The 12,597-nt window shown below is 42.1% G+C and overlaps 1 protein-coding gene across 2 annotated transcripts; it reads left to right on the forward strand.

Moving 5' to 3' along the window:
- The first annotated feature begins 1,644 nt into the window (after positions 1-1,644).
- C1S (complement C1s) lies at positions 1,645-11,308 on the forward strand. Of its 2 annotated transcripts, none has more exons than XM_041736764.1 (12): positions 1,645-1,816; positions 2,900-3,047; positions 3,319-3,526; positions 3,642-3,819; positions 4,696-4,821; positions 5,268-5,467; positions 5,673-5,826; positions 6,267-6,382; positions 6,791-6,869; positions 7,352-7,480; positions 8,685-8,759; positions 10,088-11,308. In XM_041736764.1, exons 2-12 carry the CDS (start codon positions 3,025-3,027, stop codon positions 10,885-10,887), a joined length of 2,088 nt encoding a protein of 695 aa, XP_041592698.1. In that variant the 5' UTR covers positions 1,645-1,816; positions 2,900-3,024; the 3' UTR covers positions 10,888-11,308. The 2 variants fall into 2 exon arrangements, with proteins under 2 accessions (XP_041592698.1, XP_041592699.1); XM_041736765.1 differs by having other exon boundaries at positions 2,949-3,047.
- Positions 11,309-12,597: the final 1,289 nt, after the last annotated feature.

Below are 12,597 nucleotides of genomic sequence, written 5' to 3' on the forward strand. Positions count from 1 at the left end.
CAGTGCTAGACATGGTAGAGAATTAAAAAGATAAATTGGCCCAGAATCTACCTTCAGAGACTTTATGGACTCATAATTCTCTTCTTTTTTTAATGTGCATATTTATTTGGCATCATAGTTTGCAAAGCTCTTTCACTCTCATTGTTTCATTAGATCCTTCTGACAGCCATGGAAGGCAAGCAGAACTGATGTTATCTCTCTTTTATACTTGAAGAAGCTAAGAAGTTAGGTAATGAGCCAGTCCTCTGACTCCAGACTCAGTGCTGAATGAGTCAACCAACAATTGATTCCAAGGCATGTGGTTTCCCTGACATTTTAAAAAAAGATTCTATTTACTTATTTGAGAAACAGAGAGAGCACAAGTGTGGGGGGGGGGTGTCAGAAGGAGAGGGAGAAACAGACTCCCTGCTGAGCAGGGAGCTTGACTTGGAGGGCTGGATCCAGGACCCCAGAATCATGACCTGAGCAGAAGGCTGACTCCTACCCCATTGAGCTACCTAGATGCCCTTCCTCTGACATTTTAACACTCCTGAAATCAGGAGGCATCTTATAATCAACGGTATATCATAGTTTAATTGATAGCTTTTTATTCCTAGTGGTATGTAAAATAAGGGAACATCTTCAATTGATAAAGTGTAGATTCATTAGAACATAGTCACTAGATAGGGGTAAGAAGTAATAAGGGACATAAAGGTAAGCTGAGAGATCAGGGAAGACTTTGTGGGGGAATGGATTATATAGCCCACCATCCCTTGGTCCCTTATCTACAACTCTGAATTCCAAAAGGCTTTTTTTTTTTTTTTTTTTGCCTACAAGTTTGGCACCAAAAGTCATTTGTCAGCAAAATCTGAACTGAACAGATGTGAAGTAATTTATAGCTATAAGGAATACATAAATATAATATGTAATTATAGCCAAATTATACTTTTAGTTATTCTACTTACCATGAAGATCAATATGTGTAGCTGCATAAATATTAATGTTTGATAATGGAGTATTATTCCAGGCCCTCAAAAGGAAGGGGAGGAGGTGGTATTACCTAATATTAGGTCCATGTACTGCACTCTTTTTAAAATCTATAAAATTCTGAATTTTGGAAACCATTTAGACCGAAGGGTTATGGATAAAGGACTCTGGATTGTATCTGAACTGGGGCTTGATTGGTGGATACAATTTAGATATTTGGAGATGCAGAGGGGATTTTTAGGAAGAGTAAGAGCATCATCCCACACCAGCTTGGGTCTCGGTCTAAGTCATTATCCAACCATTAAATTTGCTTTAAGAGCAGAGAGTGATCAGTACTTTCCTTTAAGTTGCGATTCATACACAGTTGGAGGGTTGGACTTTCTGGGTTTGGTTTTCTCCCTCAGAGTATTAATCCCCTCCTTTTCCCAAAAATCACCTGACTTCTGAGAAAACTCTAACACACCCTTTGGCTGGAAAAGAACATTAGGCAATCAATGGAATTCCCCACTCCTTTCTCCCCTCCGGAACCCCGGATGGAGGGACCTTGAGCATGAAAGAAGTATGCAGTTCTTGTTTCAAAAGCAGAGGGAGCTCCAAGATCAAGGCTGAGTTATCCTTTCCCTTGTCATGGTCTCCCAGCCCCCTCTTTGTTTAGATCAGGGAATTTCAGACATGCACACTGGGATAGAAAATCATAAGAACAGAACCAGGACAGGGAGGCCGGCGGAGGTTCCTGCAGAGGGAGCGTCCTGGCCCCGTGCTGCTCTCCCTGGGAGCCGGCAGGGTTGCCCAGCATGCCCACTGGCACGAGAGAGGGGACTGACCCACTTGTTTCCATCAGCTTCTGAAGGTAAAAACCTTAAACATTGAGGAGCAGAGCTTTGATGGAAGAATAAAGAAAGGCAGAAAACTTCACATGGGAAGGTTTTGGGCAAAGATGGAGGGCTGGAAGGAGCAAAATAATAGAAGGCAGAATGTAGGCAACCTCTTTCTCTTACGTTGCCTCCCCCTTCCCTCACTGTCATCATTTTCAGGGTTAGAAACATTTTTGGCAAGACTCTTTGAAGAACTGTGGAAAGATATCTCATCTTTTTAGTAAAGAAGAAAAACCTCAAACCCTAGAAAATTAACATAGGAAATTGAGGGAATACCTTTCCTTTCCTTTTGTGTCTCTTGTCATTCAGCTGCCCTTTGTCTCATTCCCCACTCCACCCTGTCTCAGACCACTTCTCCCAAGGTCACTGCCTTCTAGTAAAAGAAGCTCATCCCTCCATCGGTGGTCATTGGGAGCATCAACAGAAATACATGCAGTAAGAAGCATAGTAAAGAGAGCGGGTGTGAAGTGATAAAGGGGATCTTCGGGGATCCCTGGGTGGCGCAGTGGTTTGGTGCCTGCCTTTGGCCCAGAGCACAATCCTGGAGACCCAGGATCAAATCCCATGTTGGGCTCCCGGTGCATGGAGCCTGCTTCTCCCTCTGCCTGAGTCTCTCTCTCTCTCTCTCTCTCTCTGTGACTATCATTAAAAAAAAAAAAAAAAAGATAAAGATAAAGGGGATTTTTGCCAAAAAAGGAGGGAGAAATGTCCTAGATGGAGAGTCATGATGGGGAAAGACTCCTGAAAACCTGAGTGGAAATGGGGATATTGTTTTGTGAGGGCAGGAGAGAGACTGATAGATACAAAAGGTGCACGGGTCACGGGTGGGGGTGAGGAAGGAGGAGGAAGAAAATTGGGAGAAAGCACTCATTTTTTTGGAGAAAAACTGGGAGAAGACCCAGAGAAGCAATGGGAGAAGGAGAAGATCTAGTTTTAGTCTAGAAAATGAATTGAAGTAGAACCAGGGAGGGTGTGAGAGGACAGGCATCATGTGGTGATCAGTGTATGGTTTTGTTTAACCTGTGTGTTATTGTTATGAATGTGACATTGAACCCCAGGTGACCCCCACCACCAAAGCAGGTACCTGTGTTTGTTTGACAAATACAGCCAGCCCTGCCACCCCTTTGCTCCAAAGTCCAAAGGTGCAGAGGGCCAGGAACTAGAGGCCTGCTGTTGACCAGGGATGAACAAATTGCCAGAGATGTGGTAAGTGATCATGAGTCTACAGAGATATACATGGACTCTATTCCTTTTATCTTCTCAAGAGAACAGCTCAGATCTGAAGCCCAGGGTTCAGTTTGACCTGGGCCTTTTTGCTTTTTATTTCAACTTAAGATTCTTCTGCATGAGCTGTTGCCCTCCTCCCTTCTACTTGTTTCCCTCCCTTTCCCCTCCCTTCTACCCATGACAAATGTTAGGGCACTGCACTAGTCTGCCAGTACCTGGGTCATCCACCTCTCCATGTCTTTTTTTTCAGGTGCATTGTCCTGTTTTCCCTTTTGGCATCAGTTTATGCTGAGCCTACTATGTATGGAGAGATCCTGTCCCCTAACTACCCTCAGGCATACCCCAACGAGATAGAGAAATCTTGGAATATAGAAGTTCCTGAAGGGTATGGGATCCATCTCTACTTCACTCACCTGGACATAGAGCTGTCAGAGAACTGTGCATATGACTCAGTGCAGGTATATTTTAAAAGATAGGGCTGGGAAGGGTGGTGTCTTATTCTCTCTCTCCCCTTCTCTGACCTCCATTCCAAAATACCACCCTTTCTTAGCTTTCTTTTGACTCTTCTCTTAGATAATGTCAGGAAACTTTGAAGAAGGGAAACTCTGTGGACAGAAGACCAGCAAGAATCCCAACTCCCCAATTGTGGAAGAGTTCCAAATCCCACACAATAGACTCCAGGTGATCTTTAAGTCAGACTTCTCCAATGAAGAACGTTTCACTGGGTTTGCTGCATACTATGTCGCTGTAGGTAAGGCTCACCCTTCTCCATGTACGTTATTGATCCAGCTAAAAGATTAGAAGCAGGACAAACACTGAGAGATTCCATGAATAAGGATTCTGTTTATAATAATAGCTCTTATGAAGTGTTGACCAGACTTGGATCTGTCCATGGATTGCCTTTGTGAAATTCAAACATATGATTATATCTCAGTGGTGATGATGATAATGGTAAAAATAGGCAATAAATAGTAATTTATTGAGAACCACTATAAATTTGGCACTGTATTAGTAACTTTACCTATATTTACTTAATCTTCATTACAATTCTTCAAAGTAGGTATAGAGATCTCCACTTAAAGATCACTTAAGGAAGTGAGCGCACTAGGGAAATTAAGCAACTTGCCAAGAATCACATTGAGAATGCATGATATTCAAACCCACCCAATGGCAAACAAACCTTCAAATTCTGTGTACTTCTATACCTAACTCCAGATTAAAGTGAAATTAGAGCATCTCATAAAGCCAAAACTATTGTTTAGATTTGACAGAAATGCCCAAATCCTCTAAAGTGGCAAGTGTACTTATTACTCTTCCCCTCAGAAGATATTTCATCCTGTATATCTTATAGAGTGTTGTCTCTGGAGCTGAAATGCTCTGTTAGAAAGGCCAAGGGTCCCTCTGTAAGGGAGCATTGAGAGCTCCCTTTAGCTGTGCAATAGCGGGCACAAGTCTAGAATCATATTGTAGGAGAGTAATATATAGAATAATACCATCCTGAAATGTGATTCATTCATGTTAGCAACAGGCCTTTGCTACTTTTTCTTACCCTTGTAGTTTTGGGTTTAAACTCATTCTTCCTTCTGGATCTTTGTTACTGACCCCAATCTTTCTCTACTTTTTCTAGATATAAATGAGTGCACAGACTTTGCAGATGTCCCCTGTAGTCACTTCTGTAACAACTTCATTGGTGGTTACTTCTGCTCCTGCCCCCCAGAATACTTCCTCCATGACGATATGAAGAATTGTGGAGGTGAGCTTGCCATCAAGTGGGGTGCATGTTCCTTGGGATTTCGAATGGCTTGAAGTTTCAATTAGAACTTTGTTGACCCTTCCACTTTTGACTAGCCTCAGCCTTGCTTTGGCATGTATCCTTAGTTATTACCTATGAGCCCCTCTGAAGCTCCACAAGAGTGGAGGAAGACAAGCCTACAGGGTCAAGTAAATAATTGGAGAAGTGAGATAGATGCTTGTGAAGAGTCTGCCTGGGACTGTTCATAACCATAAGGGGCTCTGTCATAAGCAATGTGATGGAAACCCAATAAGCATTGGATATCTCTACCGATTTGTATTGGGTGTGTAATTGTGGCATGGGGACTCTAGTCAGGGATGGTCAATTCATGAGAAGAGTCATAGAATGAGGCAGGAACTCCTTTACTTGACCCTGTATTTGATTTCTTTTCTCTTTTTCTCTCTTAGTCAATTGCAGTGGGGATGTATTCACTACACTGACTGGGGAGATTACAAGTCCCAATTATCCCAATCCATACCCAGAGAACTCAAGGTGCGACTATCAGATCCAGTTGGAAGATGGATACCAAGTGGTGGTGACTGTGCGGAGAGAAGATTTTGATGTGGAATCAGCTGATTCAAATGGCCACTGCCCTGACAGTTTAGTTGTGCGTGATGAATGATTAGTTTTCCTTCCAACTCACACAGAGAGCTTTCTCCTCAAAGACAAATTATCTTTCTTTCTGTCCTCTCTTTTTTTCTCCTTCTTATTTTATGTATCTTTTATTACCTCCTTTACTTTTATTCCCTCCATTTTACCCCTTTCTTTTAGTTCTTTCTCTCTTCTGATTTTATCATTTCATTTCTTTTTAGTTTGTTGCAGGAGACAAGCAATTTGGTCCTTACTGTGGTAACGGATTCCCTGGGCCACTAAATATTGAAACCAAGAGTAGCGCTCTTAATATCATCTTCCAAACTGACCAAACAGGGCAAAAAAGGGGCTGGAAACTTCGTTACCGTGGAGATCGTGAGTAACCTAGAAGTTGCTATTTATTGCTACCAAAGTCCCGGGACAATGTAAAATCCAAACGGGTAGATTGTTATATGTATAGGTATCCTGAGATACTTCACTTCTTCAGCAAGATCTAAACCTGTCAGTGGTTGACAGTATGACTGAACTTCTAGGAATCCTCCAACTGGGCTTACAGGCACAGACAATTTGGGGTGGTTAGTTAGCATGTACAACTTTGGGGTGGTTAGTTAGTATATACTAACATGACTGGGAGGCTGGAACTAGCTCAATGACTCTTTCTGGAGTATGTAATGTCATATTATTTTAACATCTCCATTGGAATGTTAGGCGTCAGGATTAAGGACTACTGAATGATTTCAGAAAGTGTGAAGATGATGTAAATTGAACAGAGATTCTCCAACTATTTGGTAATTTTGTTTTCTGTCCTATCTAAGCAATCCCTTGTTCCAAAGAAGTCACTGCCAATTCTGTTTGGGAGCCTGAGAAAGCAATATATGTATTCAAAGATGTGGTAAAGATAACCTGTCTGGAAGGGTTTGAAGTTGTGCAGGTAAGGTACTGTTATGATCTCCTCCCTAATCCCTACATCAGGGTGAGCATATTGGAATTGTTGAATGGTGTACTGAATGTCCTCGTTTGAGCAAGATATAGCACCTTTTCCATAAATAGAACACCTCAAGGATCTTTTGTCCTTCTTTGTGAGTCATGGAATTTCTTGGCCAGATTGACATTCTCATCCTGCCTTTAGTCTTCTTGGGGAAGAGGACCTGATATGCTAGGGCAAAGTTGTCTTTAGCCTCAACTCCTGGGTGCTTTGGGTGCTTTGCTACTAACATACCCCCAAGCTTCTTGTGGTCAGGACTCCTTGTTGAACCAAGGCCAGAGATAAATTTCATTTTTGACTTTCATTTCCCATATCTCTCCTTACAAATTAATGGTGATGTGTATTATTCTCCAGGGAAGTGTTGGCTCATCATCTTTCTATTCTACTTGTCAAAGTAATGGAAAGTGGAGTAATTCCAAACTGAAATGTCAACGTATGTATTTCTTTAAAATGAGACTCTTTTTTTTTATTTCAATGGGAATTAAAAGATCAGTTCATCAAAATTCAAATTCATGCTTTCCTCTTAGGCTTGTGAGAGAGTGGGTTGGATTTTTTGAAGGGAAGCCATACATGAGGTGCTAGCCCAGATCTGGTCCCAGACAGGCCAGACAAGCAGGTTTCTTTCAAAGAAAGGGGCTGTGTGATTGGTAGAGTTAGTAGGACCATAGAGTCCATTCCTGACTTCTGCAGGGGCCTCCACCAACCACTGAGAAGCAAGTTACTCCCTGTAGCTTTTGGGGGGCTATCTGCATTGGGAGGACTCAGTGGTCTGGGAAGATTCATCTCAGGTTTGGGATGTGCTTATGGATGTGGGGTGGGAAAGAGTGAGGAATATGGCTGGAAGGATGAAACTGGCCCAATGACTCTAGAAGAAGTGGATATCCTGACCATCACTCTCCTACCTTCTTCTTGTAGCTGTGGACTGTGGCTCTCCTGAACCCATTCAGAATGGTAAAGCTGAAGATCCAGAACATACTTTATTTGGTTCTGTCATTCATTACACTTGTGAGGAGCCATATTACTACTTGGAAGATGAAGAAAGCGGTAGGTTTCTTTGACTAGAGAAAAAAGGAGAAAGAGTAAGAGTGCTAGAGAGTGAATCGAACCATTTTTCTGGGTTGGAAGAGAGTTTGGAGGCAAATGAAGGAGATGGGATGGACTTTGTTTATCCTCTTGGCTTAATCTAAAGATAAAAATTTCCTATAGGGATATAGGATCATCCTTGGGAATTATAGAGGTCGCTGAGTTTAGCTTCACAGCTATGGCAAGAATTCCCCCTACAATATCCATTTTCATATGATTATCCAGCTTTTGACCAGTTATTTAGTGTAGAACCTCAGGAGTAATGCTTCCATTGTTAAGTTACCATACTATATGACTGGCTTTCTCGATGGAGAGGCCTTGGTAGTACTAGGCAAAGGACTGGATAAGGCATGATATGTACCACTTCATTGCTTTTAATTTATTATTTTTTAAAAGATTAATTAAATTGTATTTTTAAAAAGATTTTATTAATTTATTTTAAAAACACTTCATTCATTCATTCATTCATTCATTCATGAGAGAAACAGAGAGAGAGGCAGAGACATAAGCAGAGGGATAGGCAGGCTCTCTGCAGGAGCCCCATGAGGGATTCGATTCTGCACCTTGGGATCACACCCTGAGTCAAAGGCAGATGCTCAACCTCAAACCTCTGTGCTGAGCACAGAGCCCAATGTAGGGCTTGATCCTATGACCCAAGCTGAAATAAAAAGTCAGATGCTCAATCGACTGAGCCATTCAGGCACTCCTAATTTATTTATTCTAGACAGAGAGAGAGAGAGAGTGTGAGTAGGAGGGGCAAAGAGGGAGGGAGAGAGAATGTCAAACTGAGTCGGAAGCCCATTGCAGGGCTCAATTTCATGACCCTGAGGTGACCTGTGCTGAAACCAAGAGTTGGACACTTAACTGATTGTGACACCCAGGTGCCCCACTTTTAATTTAACTTAATTTAGTTAATTTTCCCACTTGAAGTCTTTTTCTAATCTTTGCCATAACCCTCTTCGTTTTTGGAGAATATTCCTTCCCCTCCCTTGGGAGGATAGAGGCTAGAGGGATTGTGGATAGGGGGATCTCAAGATTCTTTTCTAGTTGATTTGATTTGACCCACTCCTCAAATCCCAGAGGAGCTGAGGCTCTGAATGAAAGGGGAAATGGAAGAGAGGAGGTATGGTGGTGAGTGTGTCCTATGTCCCTTGTGCTATTCCAGGAGAGTATCACTGCGCTGGCAACGGGAGCTGGGTGAACAAATTGCTGGGCACGGAGCTGCCAAAATGTGTTCCAGGTAATCAGGGCTCAGTCTTGGGGAGACACCATATATACAGGTGCTGGCATGTGGGGCCACTCTCTGAAAGTAGGTGCAGTCCTTTTGGGAAAGGACTTAACTATCTGGGTGTAGCAGAGTCTATCTCAGTGAGATGGAAACACTGGGCTGTGAGCCTGCAAGGGTTTGGGGGAAATTCCTTCACTGCAGTGAGTCAGGCCAACTGACAGGAAATATAAGATCAGCCAGTGACAGTTGGTATCAGATTAGGGGCCAGTTAGATTGGTAATGTAGCTGTAGTAAGGGGATGTAGAAGTGATAAAAAACAGGACCTGAAAATTGAGAGTGAGGAATCCACATACTGACACAAGACCAGTTGAATAGCTCAGTTATTATGTAAAAGTCTCTATGACAATAAGATATATGGCAATACAAGAAAGGAGGAGTTGCAGACAGATCAGAATTTGATAGAAGCAGGCTTTCAGACATAATAATAATAATGATCCTGGTAGTAACAACAGTGTTATTGAGAGCTAAGGACTGAGCTAATTGCATTTATTATCTCATTCCAGTCACTGCAACAACCCTTTGAGATATTATCAGTCCCATTTCACAGATAAGTGACCTGAGTACAAGGTCACAGAATTAGTAAGAGGTAGGAGTAGACTTTGAACTCAGGTCTTTCTGAGTCCAAGCCTTTTATGCTCACCTCAGAGTCTATTCAGGCTGACTACTGAGAGATTTAGGTAAGCCAGCTTCATCTGGAATAAAATTTAATATTAGTTGTATTCAGTAATGGCAAAGTGATCAAACCTGGAATCAGTGGGGAATGAGATGAAAGATTAAAGAAGAGAACCCTCCCTTTGTTCTACTTCCATGGATTGCTAGGAGGGACTCAGCTGCAATTAGGACTTCAGTAAAGAAGGTGATAAACACTCAATCTGGCATCAGGAGAAGGTGAAATGCTTTCCTCCTCCACCATCTGTATGAGGAAAGAGTTTCCCAGCACTGGTTCCAGTTGGACCCCTGTCCCCATGGGCTGAACCTAGGATGAAGTGCACCTCTACAGGGGCTGTTCATATTGTGAGGCACTAGCTCATTTGGACTCAGCAAGTCATACACTGCTTCAGTTTAACCAGTTTTTCCCATAAGCCTGCCTGTGGCTTTGGAAAAGTGAAATGTTTGGTGATCGCATTCAGGATGAGTCAGGTACTGAGATGGTTGACCAAATATAGGGTTGGCTATACTATGCTAGAGAATTCTGGAGCCTGGCAAGTTTTTGAGTGGTCGGAGGATTTGCAGGAGGCTAACGATTTCTTTCTCTCCACCTTGTTCTTGTTCCTTCCCAGTCTGTGGTGTTCCCAGTAAGCCCTTTATGGGAAAGCAGAGGATATTTGGAGGATCCCTTGCAGAGATTCAAAATTTCCCCTGGCAAGTCTTCTTTTTGAACCCGTGGGCTGGTGGGGCTCTCATCGATGAGTACTGGGTGCTGACAGCTGCCCATGTTGTGGAGGGAAACCGCGAACCAGTAATGTATGTTGGGTCCACCTCAGTGGTTACTTCAGAACTGACAAAAGCCCAGATGCTCACTGCTGAGCGTGTGATTATTCATCCGGATTGGGAATTCCTGGATGACCCAGAAACACGGAAGAATTTCAACAATGACATTGCACTTGTGCAGCTGAAAGAGCCAGTGAAAATGGGACCCAATGTCTCCCCTATCTGCCTGCCAGGCACCTCCTCAGAATATGACCCCCCAATGGGAGCCCTGGGACTGATCTCAGGCTGGGGCCGAACAAAGGCAAGAGATCATGTGATCATGCTCAGAGGGGCAAGCTTACCCATTGTTCCCTTAGAAAAGTGCCGGGAGGTGAAAGGAAAAAATGTCAAAGTGGATATAAATACCTATGTTTTCACTAATAACATGATCTGTGCTGGAGGAGAGAAGGGTGTTGATAGCTGTGAAGGGGACAGTGGTGGAGCCTTTGCTCTACGGGTTCCCAATGAAGAGACCCTCAAATTCTATGTAGCTGGTCTGGTGTCCTGGGGCCCCCAGTGTGGAACCTATGGAATCTATACACGAGTGAAGAATTACATTGACTGGATAAGACAGACAATGCAGGAACATAGTACCCCCAGTAGGGACTAATCCATACACCAGACCACCAGTCTCTCTAAGGGCTATGACCAATCCGTTGCTTTCCTCTCAATATTCGCATTATTTCACCATGACTGAGAGAATACTTGGGAGTGTGATTTAAATAGAACTTGATCATTGGGATACTTAGCTGGAAGTTGCATTTGATCATGACATCGTATTGGTCATTTGGTGTGATCTGAATCTGTGGGGTCCTCTCCCCTAAATACCAACTATGGATCACAACATGAGAAAGGTTGTCCTAGGGAGTTCTCTTTCCTGATGATTGCCTGGTGTTTCAGTTCTGACTCTGAAATTTATTGTTGGGCATACCTTTGATTTTTTTGTTTCCCCTTTATCTGTTCGAAGTTTCATTTGCTTTATCATACTCAGTGTCTACTATCTACTGTAATAAATCATGTTTATAACCCAATTCTGGCTGACTTGTCTTATTCCACATTAGGACCTGAGTCCCAGAGAAAGGTGATGAAAGGCTGTTGTGTCATGGAGATTCAGGCATTTATTTATTTATTTATTAAAAATTTTTTTATTGGAGTTCAGTTTGCCAACATATAGCATAACACCCAGTGCTCATCCCACCAAGTGCCCCCCTCAGTGCCTTTCACCCAGTCACCCCAACCCCCCGCCCACCTCCCCTTCCACTACCCCTTGTTCATTTCCCAGAGTTAGGTGACTCTCATGTTTAGTCACCCTCACTGATTCAGGCATTTAGCAGCTCGTATTGAATAGTCGTGAAAACAGGGAATTCAGATTTACTCCTCTTTTCTAATTGAGATTTACTGAATATTATTCATCAGCATGAATATTATCAACACAAGGTATCATATTCTGCTTTTGAAACTTATGAAACAAATCTGAACCCCATTCAGATGTCCACATACACTAGTTAGAATTGGCTGTTAAAGATCTTTAAGTATAAAATTTTGAGGTATAAATTGTTTCAATATCTCCTAAAAATTAATTTTCTTTTAATACTTATCTGTATAATATATGGGTTTTTTTGTATAATACAATATTACAACTTCATAAAAAGAAGAAAAAAGAAATTGATCATTCTCTCATGTGCTTTCCTGGTGGTTTTGATCAGTTGGTCAGCCAGGCAACAATGTCTTCTCTGGATTAAACTCTGTGCCAGGATGTTACAGCTGAAGATTCTGGTGAAGGTGGACCCAAAGTCTCTCCTTTCTAATTTTTTTTCTGAGGGAATGGAAATTAAAAAAAAAAACAACAAACTTCTTCCTTACCACAAAATTATTAGTAATGAAGAGTGATCACACAATTGAGACTAAGTATTTTTTAAAATGTGGACAAGAGGCCTATTTAGGGTGGCAGTTGCCCTAACAGGGTGTCTTATGAAAGCCATGGAGTAAGAGGAAGAGTAGGAGTTCAGAAAGACTCTGGTCTGTTGGATGGGACATGAGGCTTTCATGAGAGCAGTTTTTTTTTTTTTTTTTTTGCCAGAAGCTAAAAGGTCTGTATTTGGGGCCCATCAGGAAAGGACTTTGATTTTTTTAATAGACCAACAGGGCTAAATTCAACAGCTGGCCTTAGACTAGAGATTAGCACATGATGAAGTAAACAGAACTTTAATGCAAAAATCTGAAGAATCCAAGGAGAATTTTAATAAGGAAACTTGGAAGGATTGTGTCAAGTAAACCAAGCAGCATAAAGCCATTTGCATTATTCTTTAACTGTGTACCT

The sequence above is a fragment of the Vulpes lagopus genome, chromosome 21, assembly GCF_018345385.1.
Source record: "Vulpes lagopus strain Blue_001 chromosome 21, ASM1834538v1, whole genome shotgun sequence".
NCBI lineage: Eukaryota > Metazoa > Chordata > Mammalia > Carnivora > Canidae > Vulpes > Vulpes lagopus.

Bases quoted from the DNA above. Each gene is read 5' to 3' on its own strand.
- C1S (XM_041736764.1), top strand. From the start codon at position 3,025: ATGAACAAATTGCCAGAGATGTG. The intron at 3,048-3,318 runs GTAAGTGATCAT...CTTTTTTTTCAG, and splicing joins AACAAATTGCCAGAGATGTG to GTGCATTGTCCTGTTTTCCC. The intron at 5,827-6,266 runs GTGAGTAACCTA...GTCCTATCTAAG, and splicing joins ACTTCGTTACCGTGGAGATC to CAATCCCTTGTTCCAAAGAA.